This window comes from Aspergillus multicolor (assembly GCF_047715735.1).
Source record: "Aspergillus multicolor strain CBS 133.54 unplaced genomic scaffold BDW74scaffold_46, whole genome shotgun sequence".
Classification (NCBI taxonomy): domain Eukaryota; kingdom Fungi; phylum Ascomycota; class Eurotiomycetes; order Eurotiales; family Aspergillaceae; genus Aspergillus; species Aspergillus multicolor.
In genome coordinates, this window is record NW_027395997.1 from 108,841 (window position 1) to 133,175 (window position 24,335).

General features: G+C 50.9%; 13 protein-coding genes and 1 non-coding gene across 14 annotated transcripts; 6 read left to right on the forward strand and 8 right to left on the reverse strand.

Annotated features, from left to right (window-relative positions):
- Positions 1-139: 139 nt before the first annotated feature.
- BDW74DRAFT_171363 (mitochondrial 37S ribosomal protein uS9m) lies at positions 140-1,174 on the reverse strand (the record flags this gene model as incomplete). Its single annotated transcript, XM_073727295.1, has 2 exons — positions 140-231; positions 313-1,174. 2 exons carry the CDS (start codon positions 1,172-1,174, stop codon positions 140-142), a joined length of 954 nt encoding a protein of 317 aa, XP_073578405.1.
- A 236-nt stretch (positions 1,175-1,410) lies between these two features.
- On the forward strand, positions 1,411-3,378 carry BDW74DRAFT_108263 (putative translation elongation factor eEF-1 subunit gamma). The gene is made up of 4 exons (XM_073721704.1): positions 1,411-1,468; positions 1,563-1,764; positions 1,984-2,703; positions 2,760-3,378. The coding sequence occupies exons 1-4, from the start codon at positions 1,439-1,441 to the stop codon at positions 3,044-3,046; spliced, it is 1,239 nt and encodes a 412-aa protein (XP_073578406.1). The 5' UTR covers positions 1,411-1,438; the 3' UTR covers positions 3,047-3,378.
- Positions 3,379-3,737: 359 nt separating this feature from the next.
- BDW74DRAFT_183491 (putative hydrolase, alpha/beta fold family) lies at positions 3,738-5,363 on the forward strand (the record flags this gene model as incomplete). The annotated part of the gene is made up of 6 exons (XM_073730529.1): positions 3,738-4,442; positions 4,490-4,650; positions 4,706-4,786; positions 4,839-4,962; positions 5,013-5,141; positions 5,187-5,363. 6 exons carry the CDS (start codon positions 3,738-3,740, stop codon positions 5,361-5,363), a joined length of 1,377 nt encoding a protein of 458 aa, XP_073578407.1.
- A 124-nt stretch (positions 5,364-5,487) lies between these two features.
- Positions 5,488-6,360, reverse strand: loc1. Its single transcript, XM_073726054.1, has 3 exons — positions 5,932-6,360; positions 5,728-5,877; positions 5,488-5,672 (listed from the first exon to the last, which is right to left on the reverse strand). The coding sequence occupies exons 1-3, from the start codon at positions 6,214-6,216 to the stop codon at positions 5,538-5,540; spliced, it is 570 nt and encodes a 189-aa protein (XP_073578408.1). The 5' UTR covers positions 6,217-6,360; the 3' UTR covers positions 5,488-5,537.
- Positions 6,361-6,494: 134 nt separating this feature from the next.
- On the forward strand, positions 6,495-7,528 carry BDW74DRAFT_163123 (putative NADH-ubiquinone oxidoreductase B14 subunit). The gene is made up of 4 exons (XM_073726055.1): positions 6,495-6,605; positions 6,705-6,766; positions 6,972-7,118; positions 7,254-7,528. The coding sequence occupies exons 1-4, from the start codon at positions 6,563-6,565 to the stop codon at positions 7,371-7,373; spliced, it is 372 nt and encodes a 123-aa protein (XP_073578409.1). The 5' UTR covers positions 6,495-6,562; the 3' UTR covers positions 7,374-7,528.
- A 222-nt stretch (positions 7,529-7,750) lies between these two features.
- BDW74DRAFT_163126 (DNA-directed RNA polymerase core subunit RPC19) lies at positions 7,751-8,819 on the reverse strand. The gene is made up of 4 exons (XM_073726056.1): positions 8,493-8,819; positions 8,305-8,396; positions 8,112-8,188; positions 7,751-8,055 (listed from the first exon to the last, which is right to left on the reverse strand). Exons 1-4 carry the CDS (start codon positions 8,607-8,609, stop codon positions 7,922-7,924), a joined length of 420 nt encoding a protein of 139 aa, XP_073578410.1. The 5' UTR covers positions 8,610-8,819; the 3' UTR covers positions 7,751-7,921.
- A 27-nt stretch (positions 8,820-8,846) lies between these two features.
- On the reverse strand, positions 8,847-9,418 carry BDW74DRAFT_163127 (uncharacterized protein). Its single transcript, XM_073726057.1, has one exon. The coding sequence runs from the start codon at positions 9,304-9,306 to the stop codon at positions 9,088-9,090; it is 219 nt and encodes a 72-aa protein (XP_073578411.1). The 5' UTR covers positions 9,307-9,418; the 3' UTR covers positions 8,847-9,087.
- Positions 9,396-10,592, reverse strand: BDW74DRAFT_163128 (uncharacterized protein; the record flags this gene model as incomplete). Its single annotated transcript, XM_073726058.1, has 1 exon — positions 9,396-10,592. A coding segment is annotated over exon 1 (406 nt), but the record flags the coding sequence as incomplete, so codon positions are not given.
- Positions 10,593-11,306: 714 nt separating this feature from the next.
- On the forward strand, positions 11,307-13,046 carry BDW74DRAFT_108324 (uncharacterized protein). Its single transcript, XM_073721705.1, has 2 exons — positions 11,307-11,636; positions 11,697-13,046. The coding sequence occupies exons 1-2, from the start codon at positions 11,443-11,445 to the stop codon at positions 12,880-12,882; spliced, it is 1,380 nt and encodes a 459-aa protein (XP_073578413.1). The 5' UTR covers positions 11,307-11,442; the 3' UTR covers positions 12,883-13,046.
- Positions 13,047-13,480: 434 nt separating this feature from the next.
- rrp36 (putative pre-rRNA processing protein) lies at positions 13,481-14,740 on the reverse strand. The gene is made up of 2 exons (XM_073721706.1): positions 14,514-14,740; positions 13,481-14,459 (listed from the first exon to the last, which is right to left on the reverse strand). Exons 1-2 carry the CDS (start codon positions 14,685-14,687, stop codon positions 13,566-13,568), a joined length of 1,068 nt encoding a protein of 355 aa, XP_073578414.1. The 5' UTR covers positions 14,688-14,740; the 3' UTR covers positions 13,481-13,565.
- A 157-nt stretch (positions 14,741-14,897) lies between these two features.
- BDW74DRAFT_163130 (NIF domain protein) lies at positions 14,898-17,363 on the forward strand. The gene is made up of 2 exons (XM_073726059.1): positions 14,898-15,092; positions 15,151-17,363. Exons 1-2 carry the CDS (start codon positions 15,066-15,068, stop codon positions 17,143-17,145), a joined length of 2,022 nt encoding a protein of 673 aa, XP_073578415.1. The 5' UTR covers positions 14,898-15,065; the 3' UTR covers positions 17,146-17,363.
- Positions 17,364-17,855: 492 nt separating this feature from the next.
- On the reverse strand, positions 17,856-17,939 carry BDW74DRAFT_t206. The gene has a single exon. It is a non-coding gene; the product is annotated as a tRNA-Thr (tRNA).
- Positions 17,940-18,301: 362 nt separating this feature from the next.
- Positions 18,302-19,268, forward strand: BDW74DRAFT_108345 (histone-fold-containing protein). The gene is made up of 2 exons (XM_073721707.1): positions 18,302-18,646; positions 18,724-19,268. The coding sequence occupies exons 1-2, from the start codon at positions 18,394-18,396 to the stop codon at positions 19,068-19,070; spliced, it is 600 nt and encodes a 199-aa protein (XP_073578416.1). The 5' UTR covers positions 18,302-18,393; the 3' UTR covers positions 19,071-19,268.
- Positions 19,269-19,927: 659 nt separating this feature from the next.
- BDW74DRAFT_171369 (uncharacterized protein) lies at positions 19,928-24,288 on the reverse strand (the record flags this gene model as incomplete). Its single annotated transcript, XM_073727296.1, has 8 exons — positions 19,928-20,769; positions 20,836-21,476; positions 21,525-21,640; positions 21,699-21,716; positions 21,770-21,880; positions 21,930-22,755; position 23,080; positions 23,244-24,288. 8 exons carry the CDS (start codon positions 24,286-24,288, stop codon positions 19,928-19,930), a joined length of 3,600 nt encoding a protein of 1,199 aa, XP_073578417.1.
- Positions 24,289-24,335: the final 47 nt, after the last annotated feature.

Consider the following 24,335-nt stretch of genomic DNA (forward strand, 5'->3'; position numbering starts at 1 on the left):
TACCTAGAAACGACACTATGACGCCAAATTGAAGGAGGAAGAGAAGGTGGTATGCCTTCGCCGAAAGTCGAATAATACAATATGCGAATGAGAAGAAATGATAAAGTGATATAAACACGAGATTGCTCGCAATGGTATCTCAACGCTTGACCCAAGTAGGAGCCTTGCGCGCCTTGACGCGACCAGGCTTCTTTCTCTCCACACGACGTGCATCCACTGTGATGACGCCAGCTATATTTGAGACAAAATATGTTAGCACGCGTTCTTCTGTTCGATTTGACCTGGTTTGTTGAGTATCCAAGTAATACGTACCTTTCCGCAGAATTGGCTTTAGTGCAGGCTCGTGTACCATCAATGCCCGTCCCAGTGCCAAGGCGATGGCCTCTGCCTGTCCAGTTGTGCCCCCACCACTAACAGTAGCCCACACATTGTACTTGTCAAGTCTATTCGAAGACCTCAGAGCCCATGTCGCGCTTTCTCGGTCATGCACTCGGGGGAACGCCTCGACCAAGCTCTTTCCGTTGACTCGAACCTCACCATCTCCTTCTACTAGAGAAACTACCGCGGAGGATTCTTTTCGCTTTCCTTTCCCACGAGCACGACCCAACTCATCGACTGGGATTGTTGTCGCCTTGGCGATATATGGATTTCCTGGCCGCAGAAATTCTTTCAGCGCGAGGCGGACCTCTTGAGGGCGAATAGCAGGGTCTATGCGGTTCAAACGTTGCAGAACCTTGAGTAAGCCTTTGTACTTCTTCGACGGAACTCTTTCGCCAACTAGATCTCGGAACGCCGGTAGCTTCAACCAAGCCATTCTAGGTGCGTCGTTCGCGGCCACGGTGGGCAATGCTGCATATTTCGCCGAAAGGTTCTCGAGATTCAACAGGTGGTCGAAAAACCTGGGGCTGCCGGTGAAATACGAAGGTGATGCTGGGACAACTCGGGCGGACCGCTTTTGAAGCATGTTGCCGAAATCGATCTCCGCGGCAGCCATGGGGGCTTGAGTCGCTTCGGTCGCGTAACATCGGCTAGTTTGCTGTTTCAGTGGCATAGTACGTCCGGCAGCGAGATATGAAGGAGCTGCCGAGCGTTGGGCGAGAGCCGCGCGGAGGTAGGTAGCTGAGCGGACAGACTGCATGGCGTGAGCCACGCAGTAGGGGTTTTTCCAGCTCATGATGAGACAGACCGGCTGTCGCAGTCTTCAAATATAGTTGAAGGACAGGAATTTGACAGGGAATGGTTCTCCGGCTGGGCCTTCGCTGTCGGTAGCCCGCCGTCCTGCAACCCGAGGATTTTCCAAACGATGCGAGTCACGTGGCTCGACCAAACGTAACTCCGATCCGAGAGGACGGCGCGATGGGGCACAAATATTTCATCCGCTAGCCCCTCTTCCTGATTCCTACCTTTTTCCCTCACTCAATTTTCACCACAAATAGAAATGGCGTTCGGAAAGCTTTACGGTCGTCCCGTACGTCCAGATCCCTCTGCTCTGTGTCTGTTCTTTTACAGTCGCATTGCTACTCTCCTTAAAAGGATTTGCCAAGAGCTAACTGCGACAAAAGGACAACACCCGCACCATTGCGGTCCTCGTTGCTGCTAAGCACAACGACCTCGAGCTTGAGCTCGTTGATACCCAGGCCAACCCCGCCGCCGACTTCAACAAGTCTGACGCCTACACTAAGATCCAGCCTCTGGGCAAGATCCCCGCCTTCGAGGGTGCCAACGGTTTCACCCTCTCTGAGGTCATCGCCATCGCTGTCTACGGTACGTATGCAAAACTCAATTTCATCATAAATTTGTCCAAGTATCAATTCCGCTTGCATGATGAGCAATTTTTTATTATTAGTTATCCCTGTCAGAACTATACTGTTGATAACATACAACTCTGATTTTCTCGGTCAATCCACCTTGAGGAAATACGTGGCTTTTTGCTTCAGATTTTTCATCCGCTTTGTTTGGCATTTGATACTGACTATCGTCAAGTGACTTCCCAGAACGAGAAGACCACTCTCCTCGGCAAGACCAAGCAGGACTACGCTTCCATCCTCCGCTGGTTGTCTTTCGCCAACTCTGAGCTCCTTGCCAGCTTCGGCTCTTGGTTCCGCCCCCTCCTCGGTCTCGACCCCTACAACAAGAAGAACGTCGAGGATGCTTCCAAGGCTGCCCTGAAGAAGCTCGGTGTCCTCAACACCCACCTCACTGCCAACACCTACCTCGTCGGCGAGCGTATCACCCTCGCTGATCTCTTCACCGCCTCCCTCCTCACCCGCGCCTTCGCTACCGTCATCGACAAGAAGGTTCGCTCTGACTACCCCGCCGTTACCCGGTGGTACCAGACCATCATTGCTCAGCCCGCCTTCAAGGCTGTTGTTGAGAACCCTGTCCTCGTTGACGAGGCTGTCAAGTACACTCCCCCCAAGAAGGAGGAGAAGCCCAAGAAGGAGGCTGCTCCCGCCGCCGCTGCTGCTACTCCCGCTGAGGAGGACAAGCCCGCCCCTAAGCCCAAGCACCCCCTGGAGGCCCTTGGCAAGCCCACCCTCATCCTTGACGACTGGAAGCGCACATACTCTAACGAGGACACCCGCTCCGTTGCCATGCCTTGGTTCTGGCAAAACTACAAGCCCGAGGAGTACTCCCTCTGGAAGGTCAACTACAAGTACGACAACGAGCTCAAGCTCACCTTCATGGCCAACAACCTGATTGGTAAGCTTTAAGCCACCTCCCAACATGAATATACACAGTTCTGATTGACTTTCTAGGTGGTTTCCACGCTCGTCTTGAGGCTTCCCGCAAGTACCTCTTCGGCTGCCAGGGTGTCTATGGCGAGAACTACGCCTGTGTCAACCGTGGTGTCTTCTTGGTCCGTGGCCAGGAGGCTCTGCCTGCTTTCGATGTCGCCCCTGACTACGAGAGCTACGACTTCGTCAAGCTCGACCACACCAACGAGGCTGACCGCAAGTACATCGAGGACATCTGGGCCTGGGATACCCCCGTTACCGTTGACGGCAAGGAGCTCGCCAACGTTGACGGTCACGTCTTCAAATAAACGACTTAGATGCCATAGTTACTGACTCATGATGATGATATCCAAAAACACACTATGACAATTTTTTTTCTTCGTTCAATATCGTCCATAATACTTCAAAAGTATCCTCTTTGCTATCACTCAAGCTGGAGTACTCCGTTGTCCTATTGTTTTGCTCAAGCAATGCCTACACCCCACGATGTAACGTTCTGTGCTTAGCCAAGCTCCAAAAAATTTAAAGAAATCTGAAAATTTCTGGAAATTCAACTCTAAGCCTCCCAACATGTCATTTCGTGCTATTGAGACAATAAGATGCTCAAATTTACTGTATCACCGTGAACTCCGAATCGTCGGCAATGATGGATAAAATATAAATTTTATAATAGAGCCCAGTACAGGCTTCTCAGCTGTAGATATTGCAAGCCGGTGTCTTGGCATAGGACGCATTACTCCGTAATCGTATCTTCCGCTGCCCGTGGTTCCGCCACTGTAAAACTTTCCACCTCCCAGGTATATCCTGATACAATACCACGGTCCAGGTATATTCTTATCCATCTCACCTTTGGTCCATAGCTAAATAATTTCTAGTAGATCATTTGGCTTGTCCTTTTAGAGGATACATGCGTGAAGCTTGAGCCTCATGGCTGAATCTTCACCTTCTATTCTTTCTAGCCCATTGCCTGTATCGGTCCTTGTAGGTCTAGTTATTGCAATGGGACTTTTCTCTTGGGCTCGTCCGAGCGGGCGAGTGTCCTTCTTTGGCTCCAAAGACAACAATCTTTTGCTCAGCAGGAAAGTTGGCAAAGCTGGTGCCAAGCAGACCACGCTGGCAGAGCTCTGCCGTACTGCTACGCCAGCTAGGTGCGATCTCAACCCTTTCCTCTTCAACGGCCATCTGCAGACCTGCTGGACTACAGTAAAGTTTGAAGGCGTTCCTGTGTACTACAAGCGCCGCATGTTCGAGGCGGATAGCGCCACATTCCGGGGGCAGTTTGCGGTTGACTTTGTCGTTGAGCCCTACGACGCACCAACAAGCCCTGAAGCAACCGACGCGGAGAGGAAGTACACCTTGCCATCGGGGCTTCCAGAGCGGACGGCGATGTTCTCCGATGATGAATTCGCCGCGTTGCCTTCAGACGACACGAAGCCTATGCTTGTGGTTCTACATGGTCTTAGCGGGGGCTCCCATGAACTTTATCTACGCCATGTAGTCCATCCTTTGATTGCAGACCAAGGCTGGGAAGCCTGCGTCGTCAACTCTAGAGGTTGTGCTCAGACCAAGATCTCAACTGGTATTCTTTACAACGCCCGCGCTACTTGGGATGTTCGGCAGACTGTCAAGTGGTTGAGGAAGACTTTCCCCAATCGACCGCTCTTTGGTATTGGTTTCTCTCTCGGTGCAAACATACTTACAAACGTAATTCCTCTGTCCATAAGATTGCAGGATCACGCTAATTCTCCTAGTTCTTGGGCGAGGAGGGCGATGCCTGCCAACTCAAGGCTGCGGTCATTTGCGCGAACCCTTGGAATCTTGAGGTCAGCTCAGTGGCTCTGCAAAGTAGCTTTATGGGCCTCAAAGTGTATAGCAAGGTTATGGGCGCCAGCATGAAAAAGCTTTTCGATCAGTATGTGACAGTGTTATCGTCCATTGGATCGCTATGGTGCGCTAACATCAGCAAGGCACGCCGAGCAGGCCACGAAGAACCCTAGGATCAATGCAGAAGAAATCAGGAGCGCCACGTATCTGCACGAATTTGACAGGTAGACATCGGCTCTCCCATATACTGACCGTTCATCCTGACACATGCTTTAGGGCTTTGCAATGTGGCGCATGGGGCTATCCTACAGAAGGCGCGTACTACCGTGACGCATCTTCTATCGACGCGCTGCTTTCAATCCGAATCCCGTTCTTCGTGGTACAAGCTGAGGATGATCCAGTAAGACTCAGAGACGGCGCGCGAGTTTTAAAAATACTGATGTGGGACAGATTGTGACTGCCAAGGGGGCTCCTTATCAGGAGATCTCCCAAACGCCGTACGGTGTTATGATGGCTACCTCATGGGGTGGGCACCTTGGTTGGTTTGAATTTGGCGGCGGTAGATGGTTTGTGAAGCCGGTGAGTTACTATCTATCTACCACGCTATCTGTACTAATCCCGCAGGTGACCAACTTCCTAAATATGATGGCTCACGAAATCGACCTTGATACGCCTCCTGTGGTTGAGAACCCGGAAAGTGTGCCTGGACAAACTTTTGGTCCTCGTGGAGACGTCTCGATGGAGTCCAAGCAGGCCAATTTCATCCCGACACAACGCAAGCTCAGCTTGCCAATCAACTAGTGAACAGATACATTGCACATAGCTCAAACGATTTGCTGGTCTAGACGATGACGATGTTCGTCGATGTCATTCATGTCATGCTCGAAAGATATAGATAGACCCATAGAAACGCCGGAACCCTCTAAATACAAACTCAAAATTGCTATACACAGGACTACTTTTGAAAGAAACCACTCAGACAAACGCAACACTCTTCCTCTTGCCGCCAGACTTTGGCTTTGAACTTTCTGTATCAGCCTTATTTGACTTGCTGCCGGAAGCACCACCCTTGCCTTTGCGGCTATTGCGAATCGACTCTTTGGCATTTTCCTGTACAGCAACACATTAGCAGAAGTCTGGTCAGTTGATTTGAGCCTATCCATACCAGCTTGTTCTTCTTCTCCGATTGCCTCGCCTCCGCTTCCTTCTTCTTCGCTTCACGGATCTCCTCCAACTGTCGCGCCTTCATAATCTTAGATTCAATTTGACCTTCCTTCTCCGCATTAACCATGGCAAATATCGTCATCATCGCCTCCTGAAGCAGATATTAGCCTTGTGGTTCTTGGTCCACCAAATCGTATCAACATACCGGGTCATCACAGAATGTCTTTCCCTTCTTCTTTCCCTTAGGGTTCACCACACCAACAGGCGTAATCATGTTCAGCTTGGGTAGATCCAGCTCCGCCTCGGAGTACTCTCTCTTCTTCGTCTTCTTGAGTTGACTCTGCTCGGTGCGCGCTTTGGATTTTACCTCCTTGGGCGGCGGTCGCTTGACATTCTTCTTGCTCACTTTTGAGCCGAGTACTTTATTGTTCTTAGAGTCGCCTTTGCCCGAGGTTTTGTGCTTCGCTGGGCCTTTCGTTGTTGGCGCCATTTTGCGGAGGAGATTTCGGCGGGGTCGAGAAGTCGTATAAGCCGAAAGAATAGAAGTTTCAAGGATCAAGGCCTAGGCTCTCCAATTCACAAATCTGAAATCGTCCGAAGAAAATATACAAAATATAGAAAACTCGAAGCAGACTAAGCATCGCAATCCCATCAGCAAAAGAAATTTTTCGAAACGGCAGGCGGTAAATGCGGTCCCCGGCGCCTCTCCACACCTGCACTAACCAAGCCAGGCCCAGCAAACCTCGCCCTCTCCGGTACCTCGTCCTCCCCTCACAACGACCCTTGCTCCTCCGCAGTGTGCCATTGGCGTACATAGACGACGATATACCTTCAGGATGACCATCAACCCGACCTACCTTGCGCAGCGCACCCGCTCCTGTACGTCAACGCCCAGACCTGAAGCAGCCCGACCTATCTTTGAAATTGGCGCGATGTCAATGGCTGAAACCTCAAGCTGACTTGTTTGCATCTATATAGCTGCCAACATTGCCGATGCGAGGAAGCGTGTTTTGCGGTCCTACAGGGACTGGCTCCGTGCTGTTAGTACTCCAATTCTGAGCTGATGGGCTGCGCTGCGGTTGTAGTTGTGGTTGATTATGGTTGTGGTCCGATATGGCATCATGATATGGCGCCGCACCTATGCTATCATCCAGCCACAACAAACCGCAGGGCTATGATATTGCCGCAACACACTATACAAACGGCAGACATAAAGAGCTAACGACACCCTCCTTACAATTCTAGTCTCCCGAGATACAGACGATGTACTCTCTGAACCTTCCCGTCTCCGCCATCCGCACCAAGGTCCGCCAGGAATTCGAGAAGCACCGCTACGTCAGCCAGCTGCCGGTCGTTGACGTGCTTCTGTACCAAAGCCACGCCGAGTTCCAGGTTAGTCGCACACAGTCCGGGTCACTGCTAGCAAGTCATATGCTCTCTTACACTTTCGGTGGGAGCTATGTACACACCAGATATTGCTAGCCCTATCCACATATAACCCGCTCATTGAGCTAACACGAACTCCAGGAAACCCTCAACTACTGGAAGCAACTCTCCCACGTGATGAAGTACTTCCGGCCAGAGGAGGACCCTGGCGCCCGGCTGCCCCCCAACTTTATCTCGGGCTTCTTGGAAGGCCGCAATTGATTGCATTTTCTCTCGTAAACCACCTTTTTCTATTATTTTTCTTAAACTTAGCATTGAGATTTGATTGGGTTCCCGCCTCGTGTCGCTCCGGCTGCGCTGATAGAGGGTGTTATGTATATATTAAGCTTGTCGGAATAAGTAACGTCTCTGTTCTACTTGGTGGAAGTCATGTAGACCCTTTATTGACAACAGTAGCTAGAAAAACGTCCTGCTTCGTCCTTGACCGTCAGACACTAACATTTATGCTTCTCGAATGACTTAGTATGTGGTAGTAGCTAACTATATATTTCTAGCTTGGCAGCCCTAACCCGAGCCCCAAGCTCCGTCCTCAAAACCATCATCAACGTACTTGTTATCAACGTACTTACGAAGTAGTATAGGAAGGCGCAGTACGCAATGCAATGCAAGTCTCTAAATTCGCCAATATACATAGATGGTACTCGTATCATATAGCCAGGATAAAAAAGACAACCCCAGCCAAGCAACTTTTCTACAGCAAACGCCTTATGCAAATACAAAACCGAAACAGAGTGGATAATATGTGAGAATCATGACTCCATCCTGTCCGCCTGCTCCGCATTGAATGTGTCGCGCGCAGTAGTGAACTTATCTGTTACGACATCGCACAACTCCATCAGAGTGTCGAGGCCCTTCTCTAGGGCTTCGACTGCGGTTGTGGAGTCTACACCTATAAGTCAGCCGCTTCTCTCGTTTCAAATGTAAGGAAAGGTGGCAAACCGTAAGTCTGAATGCGAATGTTCATCTTCGATTCTGAAGGGTGCGGGATCGTGTATCCGCAGAACTCGACCTCGGGGCTGCATCAAGCTCATTAGCACCATTCATTCACTCCCAACATAGTCGCGACAGTCAAGCTAGGTTCCCCAAGTCCCTCCAGCAGATATGGGCGGGTTTAACCAGTGACGGAACATACTTCTTCATGATCGCATAGCGCAGCGCATTGCCTAACGTGTGTCCCTCGCCCTCAAACTGAAACGACGCCGCTGTGTCCGTAGCTCCGGGTAACTATTCGCGTCATTAGGATCGTCTCTTTCAAGCGGCCCCATCATGCATTCATTCAAATGGCAAATTGAGGAGGCCCCGGAGGAAGCATGCACATACAACAACAATCCGCTTCTGCTCGAGTACTGACTCCTCCTGCTCAATGTGCTCCTGGTTCTGTGCTTGCGCGTCAAGCATGGACTGATCGTTGTCTTGGGAGTGGACGGAAGAAGGCATCTTGGTTCGTTCTTTGCGCTGCACTTGGTCTTGCGGGGTGTCGGAGGCGATCGGTAACTGAGGTGGTAGGTACGGGCTCGGATGTTTGGCAACGGTGTGCTCAGGCTTGTATCGTTTCTAACGGGATCGCGACTGGGTTGCGATGGTTTCTTCGAGGAATTGAGTAGTCGAGGGCAATACTGAGGAGAAATCTAGCTCGCTATCATGAACCGGGTAGGAAAAAAGTCGACGCTGGTTATCGATAGGCTGACCGCCTTAAACCACTTCTGCCTCAGGTTCCGAACTCGAAGTATATGCTACTGGGCGCTCGATTCAAGAGAGCAATATACGGAGTATTCCTGGACTCTACGAATTCGAGGGCTCGAAACTAGACATAGCTTTCTCATCATGATCGATCTGCTAGGGATGTAGAGAGAGTAAACTCAGTCGAGCGCCTGAAGCGCATCTACAGAGTACACCGCAACATACCCCAGACGTCTTATCTTCTGACAGGGAGAGGGAATACGCTGCCATCTTGCGAGTGGACCCGGCATGCTGGTTGCATGATCACATCACAATCCCGCATTGCGCAGGAGTAGGTCAGGCTGTCAAGCACAGAGCTGGGAAAAGGCACCAATATGTAACCCAGGATAGGACAGTCACAGTGGGGATAAGCACCAACATAAAGCAATGTCCAAAGCAATGTCCAATCAGCCATCAAGGTGTGCCAGGTTTGGCGCTGCAATTGCAGCAGGGCCCGGGATTACTGGATCTAGTCTTTGTACGACGTGAGTCTGGCCATTAAAACGAAGCGACTGATGCAGTCTAGAACTTCCAGGTCTAGTTTAACCAAGGTGTTCATCGATATCAGGTTTCTTGGGGCGGGTTGATAGATTGATAAGCCAGATACCAACTGCAAATAGTGCTGGGTTGGACTAACAACGAAGTCATAAAATCATAAGCATAATCGAAGACTAACTGGACTTGGTTAAACGGGCAAATGGACGCAAGAACCGTCCAGCAAATACGGAGTAAAGAGTGGTAGCCTCCATGCTTCAGAGAAGCAGTATATCAAGCTCACATATTTACTTGAAGAACTTGTACTTTGGACTGGGGTTGACTTTTGGCCGGAGTCGGCGCTCAGGCGGGCTCTCGTGCCTTGTAAAAAGAGTACACCTGCAGAGGGATCTTCGCTAGAGAAGCTCCCGACTTGGAGTTGGTCTCCTTGGGATCATCGATTTAGACTAAGCGAAGATCGCTTCTTGACAGCACAGCGGCTGGCGCGAGCGGAAGTCTGTTGGTAGCGAGGCACGGCCCTCCAAGTGTAGCCTCAGATCGGAGTACAGCAAGTCAAGAGTATCCGTAGTATATTCTTCCCAGAGGTTGAGGTCGGATCTCACCTCACTTTATCATCTCATGATGTCCATCCAAATAACGAGGCCCTGGGAATAAAGTTGGGATGTGAGAGGTCAATTTGCGTATTTGGACAAGGAAAAGAAAGCACTGCGATGGCATGGCATGCCACCTCCGGCCTTTCCTAACCTCGGATGAGGGGAAGTCATAAATGTGTGACAGAGACGGTGGAAGCCGAGACTGTTGGCCGTCCGTGGTTCTCCTCCACCGGCGCCAAGGTGGGACTCCACAATAGGCCTTCAATATATCTGGGAAATAACAGAGTAGATTCAAGAACCTCTCTTTGATGGTATTGTTAGATCTGGCTATGCTGAACAACATCGAAAACAAAGAAGATCCCAGCTGAGCCCTTGCGATATTTAGGTTAGAGAACCGTGGAGGTCCAGAGCTGGGCCCCATTCAAAGCGTGTCCCCAAGCGCCGCAGGATCTTCATAGGCTGGATCGATCGATGGGGTCCTGAGCCCCTGCCTGCTTTACTTGCGAACTGTACAGCTCTGTCCGCTGTGCCTACCTACCAAGTCGCTCATGGCAGGGTTTGAGGCAGCATCTGAGGCAGGGCCTGAGACCGATGCCAGGTCTGTAACATGATGAGAGTCGACGCCGCATTTTATATTCGCAGGATACCTTGCACGAGGGCTCAGTCAGGAGGGAGGATTGGGCAAAATGTCACATCATCCACTTTGAAACCACACACGTCTCAAACCGCGCCAATCAGCTGCCCCTGCTCCACGGCCAGGAACACTGGATTCTTGATGGGGAATCGGGGATGCATGAGAGCAAGAACTGTTTCAGCCCAATTTCATTATAATAACCTCCAGATGGATATTAATTTTATTTCGCTGTGATACTCTGCTCTGTCACAATTCCCGATCACTCCTCCACCTTCCCTCTCCTTCCCTCTCCTTTCCTCCTCCTTCTATCCAGCTTCTCTTGCTCCTCTGTGAGCTGATATTCTGCTGCTTCGTCTGATTATTGCATCCTGATTCATCTGTCTCTCGTTTCTTTTTCCACCGGTTCCTTTTGGTGGCTGACTGCGTTCGTTCGGGATCCAGGCCATTTCCTTTGGCATCGTCGTCACATTATTGCCGCCAGCCAGCCCCTCTTCAAAGCAGCAAATTCGTATTGGCTCGCCTTGGCCCTGCCACCCTTCTTCGTTCTTCATATTCATACTCTTTGTTTTGAGACCTTCCCTTCGTTAGCCGCCTTCTCGCTTCGCAGCTTCTGCCGCAGTTGAAGCTTCTACGCTTGTCCGCTCCAGGCCGTGCCATCGTCGTCGGACGCAGGGGGATTTTCTTATATATACAACAAAGAGAGTTTATGATAAGAGGCGAACTGTTGCGGCCATTACCGACTGGGTATCTGCATCGCTTCTCATAGCCTTCGTTTACTCTCGTCTCCATCGTCGCTCGCTTTCCGACTCGCTGTCGTTATTTTCCTATAATGTCTACCGCCGTCGCCCAAGCCCCGGCCGCAGCGCTACCATCCCCCCGCATGAATAGAGAGTCGAGCCCCAGACGGCTGGCACCAGCAACCTCTAGTCACCCCAGCTCTACACCTCCACGTGCGGCGCTCGCCTCCCGAGATGGATCCTCAAATAAGAGTTCGCCCCCCGGGAAGAAAGTAACTTCGCCCGGGTAAGTATACCTCGAAGAACTACGATGTGAGGGAGGAACATTATCTGATATTTTGAATAGTTCACAGAGTGGAAACGCTCCGAAAGTGATAGTGAAGAAGGAGCCGCCTTCCTCGCCCGGAATGCAACCAAGTACCCGACCCCGACCCCGAAAACTAGATCTCTCCACGAGCCTCCCCAGCTCTGAGAGATTGTCAGCCCGTCCACCCGGCGGTCCTATGACAGCTCGCGATGTTAGCATGCAGGATGTAGGGCTGGCCTGCTTGTCCCCAGGCTTCCAAACGCATGATCCGATTATGCGGGAACAGCTACAGAGGAGCTTGTCGGTCCGAGATCAACAACGACATATAATCGAAGCTAGACTCCAAAAATCGGCCAAGGACGACGGCCCGGAGGGTGTGAAACCATCTGAGTCCAATACGTTCAGTCTTCCCAAGGCTGCATCTTCGAAAAGGAGGCCCCCCCCCGGACTGTCTATCGTGCCCCCAACGGCGGCGCAGTTCGCCAACGAGCGTGTAATCCAGTCCGCACCACTTAACCAGACATTCACAGGTCGGCACCAACCGCAGCCATTGACTCGTCACGTTGTCAATCAAAGCCCAACGCTAGGTTCTACTTCGCATATTCACCATGTGCCCGCAACACAGACCGCCAATCGCCTCCCCCCTCTCTCTGATGTCTTTGGTTCCGACTCCTTGAATGCCGCTCGGGAACGTGACGCGAACCGCACTTCCTACCAACAGAATAACCTCCCTCCCATGCCGTCACCCAGAATACCAGGAAGCGCGCAGCAATCCAATAGACCACGGGAATACCGCTCAGCCGAAGAGGCAGTTCAGGATATGTCTGGTGGACGCGAGGACCTTTTACCGCGTATTGTGCACTATGGTGGTCACCAACCTCCCACTCCACCCTCCCCACGGGCCGCCAACGGTCCCAAATCTGCTGTTCCCCATCTGGAGTCAGCAACAATGGCAAGCGCGCATGCTCATCACCACCCAGCACCATACGCACCTGAAGGGACTGCTCGCCGTCGTCCTAGGAGTGAATATGAGCGTGACAACGGCAGTCCGCCATTGGGACATGGGCCCGACCCTCACTATAGGCCTAATCCTGCTCTGGGACATGGTTCAAACCCTGCATACGGGCCATTCGGAGCTGGTCGAGACTCGCCAGAGACGCAGCGCAGAAAGAAGGAAGAATTCTTAGGTCTCTGCGCGCGTGCCTGGGACCTATTCCACTCTTAGACGTTGCCAGCTTACCCACAAGCGGTAGCAACTATATACCGTCCGTGATGCCCAGCTTTATCTTGCGCCGCGATGCTGATAATACGTCTTTCTGATTTAAGCTGGTATAATTGTTTCCGGCCGCGCATATGATGATCTGAAATGGCTACATGAACCGCATGAACCGAACCAAAGAGAGGTTCGGATTTGTCTTTACTCTATTTATTCTCCATTCTTGCTCCTGTTCTTGGGGTCCCTTTTTGTGTTTGTTTTCTTACCATCTACTGCAAAAGACATACGCTTTCTAGTTTTGACCTCATTCCGTTCTATAGGTTCTGGAGGCGTTTTATGGAGTTTTTCTTTCCCTCTTCGTTCTATCTTTACAGGAATCCTGTCCATACCTATTTTCGACCTTTGAAGTCTCGGTTATTATTGTATGGCTTTGATGCCCTGTTGCGATACCACTTATTTGCTCATCATCATTCCCCCTTCGCTCCTGGTCTTGAGAACCATGGTATTTACCGCATGTTCTAATTGGGATAGTCTCTTTATGTGACGAGACTGCGGATAATTTTGGGTAATGTCAACTAATATGCGTGGCTTTTTTGAGTTTTTATTCCCACTTCTGCCTGTTAGAGCTTGTACCCTATCAAGCATGTACAACGAAATAGCTCAACTCTGTGATACCTCGAAGGTTGAACCACTTAGGCCATGCGCTGGCGCTTTCTCGGCGCCGCATCAAAATCCTCACCGAACCCTCTCCGCTCCATAGGCATCTCCTTCCTCTCCTTAGCAGCAGCCTTCTTGCGTCTCCTTTCTAAGGCCTTGGCCCGATCCTTCGACTTCATTCCCTCATACTTCTTCAGCAATGCCTGCTTTTTGACATCGGACTTCTTCAAGAAGTAAGGCGTAGCTTTCTTCCCCTCCCGAATAAGCTGCTTCTCTCGCTTCTTGTGCTCGGACATAATCTCCTTCTCCCGCTTATTATTCTCAATTGAACGTAGCCGGTCTGTCGTGGCTCGGATCTCCCGCTGCAAAGCCTCGCGTCTCCTTACATCCTTCGTCTTAGCAAGTTGCTCCTTCAGCGACTTTAGTTCCGCGGCGCGGTAATCGTCTAGGAACGCATACGCGTCGCTCGGTGCAGAGGAACCACTTCCACCTCGACCTCCCACAATCGTCGGGTCGAACCTCGGATCACGAGTCTTGGGTACACTGGGCGGTTCAACAATGGTTCGTTTTCGGGAAACAGCGTATTTTGACGACTGTACCGTCGGCGCATGCTTGGAGGTACGGGACGGCGGTTTCTCAAATCTCGAGGAGCTGTTATCTTTTGACGCCAATGACGCCTTGCGCTTCTGCTCGCGCGCCTCTTGGATTCGAGCTCGGATGTCGTCTAACGGGGAAGCGGTGGTTTCTTCGCTATCTTTGAGGGCTTTGGTGCGTCGTTTATTTTTGGGTGCGAATGATGCTTGCGCTTTGGCGAGGGCGCCGAATGAGATGTTGTTTAAGGATGATTTTACGTCCTCGTCATCGTCTCCTCCGTCTTCGTCTTCGGAATCCATGTCGCTTGCTTCGGAGTCTTGCGGTTCGGAGTCCGACTGGAAAGAGTCAGTGGATTTGTTATAAGTCAACGAAGACCTGATAGTGCATACAGCATCGTCATCATCGCCTGAAAAGCCTTTACCAGCTCGCTCTGAGCTGGACCCGTCTGATCCCGCATCATCACTAGGCGCTTTTGATCCCGACACCGGGTCGTCGGAATAGACATCTTCGTCTTCATCTGGGGCGGCCCGCACACGACGATTGAGAAGATCCGAGATAGCCATCTCGCCGAGTGTCTTCTCGAGATTGACCAGCAATTATGAAGCAACGAATGGAGGCACAGTACTGCTGGCGGACAAATAACCGGCTATTGAAATTGTTGATGGCGGTGAAGTCGCACAAAGGTCTGGAATTTCTGCCGGATCATAAGGGCGGTAAGCTCCTTCTGATTTGTTTGATCCATTTTATCTATTCCGAGCAAACATTTGCGGGGCGCTTAAATCCCCCCTCTCCTCTGTTGCAACTTGCCTGTTTGTTTGATTTTTTGTTTCTGTCGTTGTCCGCCTGTTGCTGCTCTGTGAGCTTGCATTCTCTACATCTCAATAAATCTGGTTTTGTTCATTTTTGTTCCTTAGCCTCTCTTTCTCGAATCCAGTTGCCCGATGTCCCGGTGTGGGGCCTACGATAAGGTATTCAAAATCATGCTCTGGCAACGAACATTGAATGAAGACAGCTAACATGTTGCAGCTTGTTTTTAGTACACTTGCTAATAATCATCGACCTCCTTTGAATTTTCGTCCACGTTCATTGCCCGTCCAAAAAATTCCTGTGGCCCACGCTAGCACCAACAGATACCCGTTGCTCCCATTCGCGATGAAGTCGCAAACTTCACCCAATAACCCGTCCGGCTCTGATTCTCAAGCAGGGGGCAAGAGACTACCGAACGCCTCGGCGGCGACTTCGATGACGGGGTGGAGACCATACAATGGCCGTTGGGATGCGAAAGTGGCATATCGGGATAATCGCAACGAGACCACTCTGGATGAGGCTGCTACATATACTAACCAGGCGCCGCAGCGAGGTCGCTCACAGCAGAGTCAATGGACATTCAGCAGAAATTTCAACGGTCCTGCAGATGTTCGTGGTCAATCCGGCCGGTCATACTCTCCGCGAAGAGACGCACCGTCGCTACAACCGCCTCAATTGCCGAATATCCCCAACCCGGCCATGTTCCCGATAAACAATGCTCCAGCCGACTATTCTATGATGAACCCGTTTGCAGTGTTCAATGGTTTCCCCATGCCGACAGATCCCATGGCATTTCAGCTACCGTTTTTTCCACCCAATATGCCAGACCAGTCGCAATCACAATTCCCTCCAGCATTCGACCCGTCTTTACCTAACCCTACACTGTTTCCATTACTCGGCGGTGGGAATCCGTTCATCACCATGCCGCCGTTTCTGCCGCCATTTTTGAACTTTGACATGATGAACCAAGCATCTCTGAATCCTATGTTGAATACTATGGATCAGATGGGGACAACCACTTCTACTGGCTTCACCGCTTCCGGTCCCCAACAGTCGGAACAAAGGGGTTCAGGGGGGTCTAAGGTCGATAATGCTGGCGCCACTGCTGTCAATTCCCGACGGTCGAAACGAAAGGGATCAGGGGGGTCAAAGGTTGATAAAGAGCCTTCTAAGCCCCGTCGGCCTCCTACAGCGACAGAGGTATACCTTGAGCAAGCGTCTAAACCACCCAAGGAGTTACCGTCTCCGCAGCCAATGCTTGTTATTCTCGACCTCAACGGCACTCTGATATACCGAAAGACTAGGAAATTCCCACCATCATTCGCTCGAAGACCCGGTCTGGAGACATTCCTAAAAGTTCTGATCGAAAAATACAAGGTCATGATTTGGTCTAGCTCACAGCCAGCCACGGTAGCCGCAGTCTGCAAACAGCTGTTTCCCGGTCCCATGAGAAAGGAACTCGCTGTCGAATGGGGTCGGGATAGGCTTGGCCTATCAAAAGCCGAATACAACAGCAAAATCCAAGTTTACAAGACTCTAAACACAGTCTGGTCCAGCAAGCAGGTCCAGGGATCACATCCGAACACATGTAAGAGGGGAAAGAAGAAGTACGTCCCTCGCTGGGACCAGACCAACACAGTCCTCATCGATGACAGCAAAACCAAGGCTGTTAGTGAACCTTATAACCTGATCGAGATACCCGAATTCACCAACGACCCTAGTGTCGATGAGTCCAATGTTTTCGCGAGAGTCCTCCAGCGCCTCGAATTGCTCTCCAGGTGCGACGATGTCAGCAGGATGCTCCACAAATGGACAACCGCCAACCCGGAAACAGGCGTCTTTGATCTTGATCTGGGGCCTGTACCGCCATTGCCAACCTTGGAAGAAGTTGAACCGGCTTCCAGCCCTGCCGTGGCGCCTGAATTGACACCTTTTGCACTCAAGTCTACGCCAGCATCTTCTTTACCACATGATACTCATTTGATTCCGTACCAGGCCCAATGTCTAGACTTGTTGCCGGGCACAGACCAGATGGAGCGGCAGTTGCAGGCAGCTGCCAGCATGGATTCAGAATCTGAAGAACCTTATTCTCCGAAATTTGAAACCCGTCAACCTTCATCGGAATCATCAGATTTGGAGAGATCGCCGTCACCTGCGTCGACTGTCCAGTCTGGCAATCCCCTATTAGACCGATTGGAGGAGTCATTGAACTGATCACGATTGTGTGTTGAAGTCTCTGGGTGGATTCTGTTTACTTCGACGTTTTCCACTTTAGCAGGATCATGCATACTGTCTTCGTTTAGCATTCGGTGTTTGACTGGCTTAAACACATGTGTACGCTGTACCTAGGCATTTTACTTTGGGATCGCTGTATGTATGTATGTATGTATGTTTATATTTCGGTTAGCGATGGGCATGATAATACATTAAAACAAAACAAGCTCGCGGATCATAACCAAGTAACTGTAATATTATCGGAGCACGGTCTTACTTCAAGGCTGAACCTGTCGTGTCATTTGTCAACTCGCAGCCTGTAGAGAGTGAGGTTGAAGGGGAAGAGCCCTAAGTGGCAGGCAACATAGGCAAACCCGTGTAGCGATTAGGCCATGGTCTACAGTCTATTGGGTACTTAGTATCAGTATCAAAGCATTATATATAACCTTACATGCTCATGGGCTTTGGACCATGTCCAATTTATAGTAGATACTTTATATTATGGACATGGTAGATAACATATTACTTATGCCGTGGTTACCCTGACAGGTGGATCTTCTTTGTAGGTAGGCCAGAGGGTGTACTCATTTCTACACCCTACCATTCCCCAAACCCGCACCCCTAGTATGCTATCTGCCAGTCATGAAAGCCGTCTTTGATTTCGAAGATAAAAGCATGCACCTTTATATACAATTTTTCAAAAAAAGAAATGCTCACAAGCGGATTTGAACCGCTGACCTCGTGATTGCAGAGGCAATACTAGTCACGCGCTCTACCAACTGAGCTATGCGAGCTGTTATTGGTTTAATGCTTCTATATTGCATTTATATTGTAACAATTGCTTAGCTTCCAACCTGACGCGCTACGCGGGACCGGAGGACGCGCCAGATTAATCTCGAAGGCTGGGCGCGCCAAGCCGAGACCGTCTGCTCATCGATAGCTATACTAGCCCCCTCAATTCCTACCGGCTCAGTTGCATTGACCTCAGGCTCACTTCAGCGAGGGACCCTCGCCCTGCTCGAAACCTGCATCTGCCAACTGCGCACATTTTGCGCACGTTGTGACCGCCAACAGCCCAGGAGTGCACAGATCGGACGAGACAGCCCGCCTCCACAGCGTACCTAGCTCAATTGCCCTTGCTCCATCCGCAGAAAATAACCCAAGTTTCGACCCGCGGACCTTCATACCTCACTGCTGAGCTCAGCGCGACTTCTACTGCCTCCACGCGAGCACACAGACTACATCAAGATGGCACCACGGGGACGAAAGCCGTCATCGGCTGCTACCGCAAGCTCCAAAGCCACCACAGTTGCATCGGGCAAGGCAGCGTCAACAGCCGCCCCGGGCTCCCCCCCCTCTACCTCAAAGGTGGCTAAGAGCACCAAATCACCCGGGGCGAAGACCTCAGGGTCGAGCGCTGCAGCAAAATCAGGATTGGGATCAGGTTCTAAAGCAGGCAAGCGACCAAGGAAATCAACAGACGGGCAAGCCGACGTGCAACGTACGTTACCTACCGTCCACACCACCCCATTGCACCCTCGCCATTCAAAAGCATTCCAGACTAACACCCTCCAACAGCCGGCGATCCAACCCCCACAGGCCGCCGCCGCCGCTACAAACCCGGCACCATCGCGCTGAAGGAAATCCGCAAGTACCAACGCTCCTACGACCTGCTTCTCCGCAAACTGCCCTTTGCGCGCCTCGTCCGTGAAGTCGCGCTCGATATGCTCCCCGCCGAAGTCGGTTCTGAACTGCGATGGCAGTCACATGCTATCCAGGCGCTTCAGGAAGCTGCGGAAGCCTTTTTGGTTCATCTGTTCGAGGACACGAATCTTTGCGCTATCCACGCAAAACGGGTTACCATTATGCAGAAGGATATTCAGCTTGCGAGGAGGATCCGTGGGGCTTGGGGTGGTCTTGGTTGAGTTTTCACCAGCTCGGGCTTTTGCTCTTCCGATTATTCGTGCGTTGCTACGATTTGGATGGTTCCATGGCCGTTGCGATTTCTTCCCAATTATATGGAACGAGGGTGAACGGACTCCAATTGCCGAGGGCGGCGGCAGCACTGCATCTTGCCAGAGTCGCGGTATATCACAACGAACAATTGTGTGAACGTTTCGAGTCTCCTTGATTTAATATTTTTTGGTGTTCATGTCGAGCTTCCGACCCAGCGAGGCAGAGTTTACGTCTCATTGAGGTCCTATTTGCTTCCTTGTGGGTCATGGGTTACAGGCGCACAATGCGTTAAGGAGTAATTACGGGTTTGCTTTCTGTTTGCTTACTCTCAAGGTTGAGGTTACCTATGTCACCCGCCGTATAAGATGCATTGTGGCGTTTTCAAATACAGTGTCGATAAGTTCAGCCCAGTTATATCAACTGGGGAAATATATTTTTTCTCACTTCATCATGCAAAGTCCGAATATCTTCTACCATGGAGTATTTGGATGCGCATCTCAATCCATCGACGACATTGGCGCACCAGATCTATATAACCTTGGAAAATTTGAGTAACTGGAACCACGTGCAACATGCACCAGGCAATCCCGAACCGTAGTAGTGCACTAAGCTATAGCCGCTGACTGACCGACCCTGTGAGAACGAAACGCCGGGAAAGAAGGTTTAGGAAGTGGTATCATATGTAAAGTTGCGCCCATGACATAGCAAATGCATCAGAGAAGAAGAAAAAAAAAAGGCGGACCATAAAGCGAAAGCGATGTTTGAGATGGGACGTATATGAAAAGAACACAGCCAGCTTTTAGCATAGGCCGATTAGGCATGTGGCCTAAGCCGGTCGCCTCAACGCCGAGGGCAGGTCCATCATCACCCGGTACCCCTCCTCGCGGGCATTGTTAGCTTCTTCACTCTTGCCCTGAGTCTCCAGAGTCTCCGCCAGCATATTGTCTGTCACGCTGACCCAGAGACGGTCACTAGCCTTCGCTGCCATCACGCGGCCCGCGCGGGCGCTTTTCTCAGCTTGCTCGCCGACGACTCCGCGGAAGTACTTCCAACTCATGAAAGTCAGAGTAATGCATGTGATTTGGCTGTTACTGATTATGTTTGCGGTTTGAAGCGCTTGCTGGAGGTTCTGTTTGACCTGGATGGTTGAATTCGTGTTCGAGGTTGCGCAGAGCAAGAAATAAGCTGCTTGGATGTATTTGTTGGGACTTGCCCGGCAGAAGGATTCGAGGGTGGTGAGAAGGTTCGGAAGGTAAGAGTGAGATGAATGAGCTGGGTTATTGATGATGAGGACGATGTTGATGGTTGCGAGGATGGCGAGGTCGCGACGGGGGTTGTTGCGGGCGGTCTTGCTGAAACCAGAAAGTGAGAATAGAGGGGATTGGAAGGCGCTTAGGGCTGTCTCCAGCTCGCCTGTCGCCTGTGCGATAGTACCCTCTGCGTATTGCATTAGGCATTGAATCGTGTCAGGAAGATCATCGCCCAATAATTGAGTCTCTTGCCGGAGCTCTCCTAGGGCTCTATGGGCCAACTCCCAGTCGGTACGGCCACACGCGAGGAACACTTGCTGGATAAGTAGATTACAGTATATTATCCTGCGCCATTCCACACGCTTATTTGCATTGGCCAAAGATTCCGCAATATCTTGTGGCGGCTTTTGAAAATTACCTATAGAATGTCAGTTGCCAGATTCATATTAACCACCTTGAGGATAAGACAAACCCTTTAACATGCGTACGCCTTCTTGAAGGAACTTTTCGGCTTTCCGCCCATCAGATGAGTTCTTACAACTCAACGTGATAGAGCTAAGAAAATAGCAAAGGGCATAGAGGTCGTGTTGAGGTAGCCAGCTGAAACTGAGCAGCAACGTGCCGCCCTGCACTTGAAGGATATCTCCCGTATCCATAGAGGAAGGCCCTGCTGACTTGCCACTCAGAGGAATGGAAAATGACCCATCAGGGCGCCAATTTGAATCATTCAGTTGCTCGTCCATCAGATTTTGCAAAATCCCGAGCTTCTGGGCCGATTGGTTGACATCATACTCAAGCAAACTGCAGCAGATATCCACAATCTGAACTAGAGCTGTTAGTTGTGGAACATGGCGTAGTTCATCATTGAGCTGATGGCTTCGTGCAGCCGCTATAGCACGCTGGGCTTGCTCGATAGAGTCTGAGCTAGATCCTTGCTGGAGATGTGCCAAAGCTTCGATAATGGCGGACATGGCAGAAACAGCTCTGTCGCCGTTACGGCTGGCCATGGTGGATACTTTATGGAGGTTTTGCAGGGCTGACGCGGTTTCCTGGTGGGCGAGTGATGACAAGGAAAGTGACACCCTCAGAAAGCGAAAGGCATATTCCCAGGCAGAGTGACGGTACCTAATCTGGTCAGAGGGTGCCGCGTTGAGTCGGTCAAGGCTAACTCACGCTTCCGTATCCTGAATCATACTATCCACTGTTTTGAGCGCGGCCTTCGGATTTGTCTTGTATAGCATCCGTGCTAGCAGATGCTGCATACTGTATTTCAGGTCAAGCATACGATTCTAGAAAAGATGAGCATTGCAGCCAGGAATAGCATGAAGAAGCCCTAATCTCACTCACCCGCTCACATAAATCGATCTAAATAAAAAGACCTGTCAGTAAGAGAAGATGAAACAGGAAACCGGACATACGCCTTTACTCAGTGCCGTCTCCGCTTCCAGATCGTTATCCGTCTCTTCGAAGAGTACGCGGGCATATCTTAATCGCACTAGAGCTTCGACGCGCGGTTGCAACCTCCAGTTCTGCACGGTGTGAGAGAGAATATTGGTTATATAGTTGGGGTGGGCAGACCTTCAATACTGCTTCCAGGCAGCCGAGACCAGTTGCAACCAGCCTGTAGTACTCCTCCAGTTCCTCATCACTTCTCATGAAGGCGATAGTGGTTCCGTGGCTATGCGCGGCGTCGAAATATTCTTCGGACATCGCGAGGAGAAGAATTTGATAATCGATGCCAGGTTTTGCGGGTTTCGGCGAGGGCTGATGGGCCTGTTTCTTAAAGGGTGGGCGCTGAATCTTCTGTACATCTAGCGAAGGAGCTGGGACCAATACTTGCGGCGCGGGCGGTGGTATAACTGTGTTTGTTTTGGCCCTTTCCGGGGGTTGGGGGGTAGCGATAGGCTTAGGAGTGTTTTTGGCAGACTGCGTACTCGCAGAATTCAGACTTGGTCGGTGATTCCGAGTCGGTGTTGGTGTTGGCGCTGGCCGTGGAGCCGACAGGCGCGGAGTAGGAGTGGCGACGGACGGGCTGTTGCCAGCAACAGGAACCGCAGATTGCGCGCCATATTGTGGCACGTGGTGATTGTTGAAGGACGCAGGGGACGACGTAGGAAGTATGGGCTGTGGTCGTTGAAATATGTCCGACGGGTTCACGTATGTTGGCATTGCAGCAGCGGCGTAGGGTTGCTGCTGTTGAGGTAGAGGCATGGGGGAAGCCTGCGGCTGTTGATTGTATCCATAGTTTTGGTAGGGCGGCAGTACGACCTGAGGTTTGCCATACAGATACGGCGAGACGTTGGAATTGGCGTTGACGGCGTTTGCGTTATAGAGGAGTTGGGGTTGTATGGTCTCGGATGGGGGGCGGTTATGATGCAAGTGCTGCGGATAGTGGCCGTTGTAGCTCATCGCCCCAGAACACGGATGTCACTCATCCAAGCAGTTCACTTGCTAGATTCGCTTGGGTCCCAGATCGATGCTGGTATCTGGACGTGTTCCTCAATCGCGAGCCTTTTCTTGGGGAGTCCGGATCGGAGAAATGGCGCGGTCGACGAATACGGACTAGCGCGGTCGCCGCCGAAGTATATCAGCACGTGAATATTAGGGATAGTATGGGGGACGGAAAAGAATTCAGTGTATTCAAAACAAGTCTATGGATGCGATATTTCAGAAGGAACAGATTGGACGCCCAAATATAGAGCAACAGAAAACGCCATAGAACACCCACGCTGAAACCCGTATCCCCATTCATCTTGATCTAGTTCATGTCAATGGAGTTATATAACTGATTGAGTGACTGGTCTTGGAAGGCAGGGTCAAGGATGTTCATGTCTAACGACGGAGCGTTGCGAAGAGGAGGATGCTCCCTGATCGTCCATGGGCACAGCTCACTGCAATTGTCCAAATCAACCAAGGGTTCGGCAGGGTGGATCCTCTGAGCCGCCCATGTTGTATCTGGAACAGGTGAGGTGCCCCCAAGACACCTGTCGGTCCAGAAATTATAGGTAGCTGTGCCAGCGTCTTCATCTATCCGACAGGGCTGCTTCCGTGGACATCTTAGCACGGTGTTACACGAGTCACAGATAGATATTCGATGACACGAATCACACCGATTTTCGTATAGCTGGCATAAAGTTGTTTGGCAGACGCCAGAAACCCAGAGATCCACAGATCGATGGGCGCATCCAAAGCGTGCTGTCATGTAATCCTCCTTGCCCAACTGCCCAGGGGCCGTTGTGAGGTGGTATTCCGTTCTGATTCTAAGACGGTCGTAAGGGTCCAGCTCCGGAAAGATCTCAATTCTCATTTCCGTGGATCCGTATTTCTCAGAGCATGAATGCCAACAAAAGCGTTCTTCGACGCCACCAAATTGCGAAGCTAGGAGAGCCATAGAATCTCGTCGTATTTTGAGAGTCTCAATGAGTTCAATTTTGTCTCGGAAAGTCACCTTCTTGCAAGGACATAAGTCAACGACTCCTGCAAGGTTCCCCAATAGACAAATTCGATCTTCAGGAGTGCGCCTTAATTCACGAGGAGGAAAAGCACATCGCGGGTGGAGTTTGAGACACCTTGAACAGGCTCTCCAGCGGGTGTCTTCGAGGCTCTTGATCAACTGCCACCGAGTCGTAGCGAAGCTGTGCCCATTGCGATAATGATGGAAAATTGGAGCAAAGTCGCGACTAAATCGAAGCGGTTTAGACGTTAGAATGGGAGCGGAGATTGAGAATAGCCTCTTGCACGTCAACGCAAGACAAGCCTCCGGCAACGCCGATAAATGCGATATGATTTCGAGCAGTAATTCCGTCGGGAGCTCGAGTAGATAGCAACGCTTAAGTGAGACTTGTTCCTTGGACAGGAATTCGAGAGCGTGAGATCGACGATTCAGAGTCATAACGGCCTTCAGCTTGACCCCAGCACGACGGAGACTATCTGCCATGACGGTCTGGAAACCTAAAATGTTGGCATGGGCTGTGGTTGGCAATA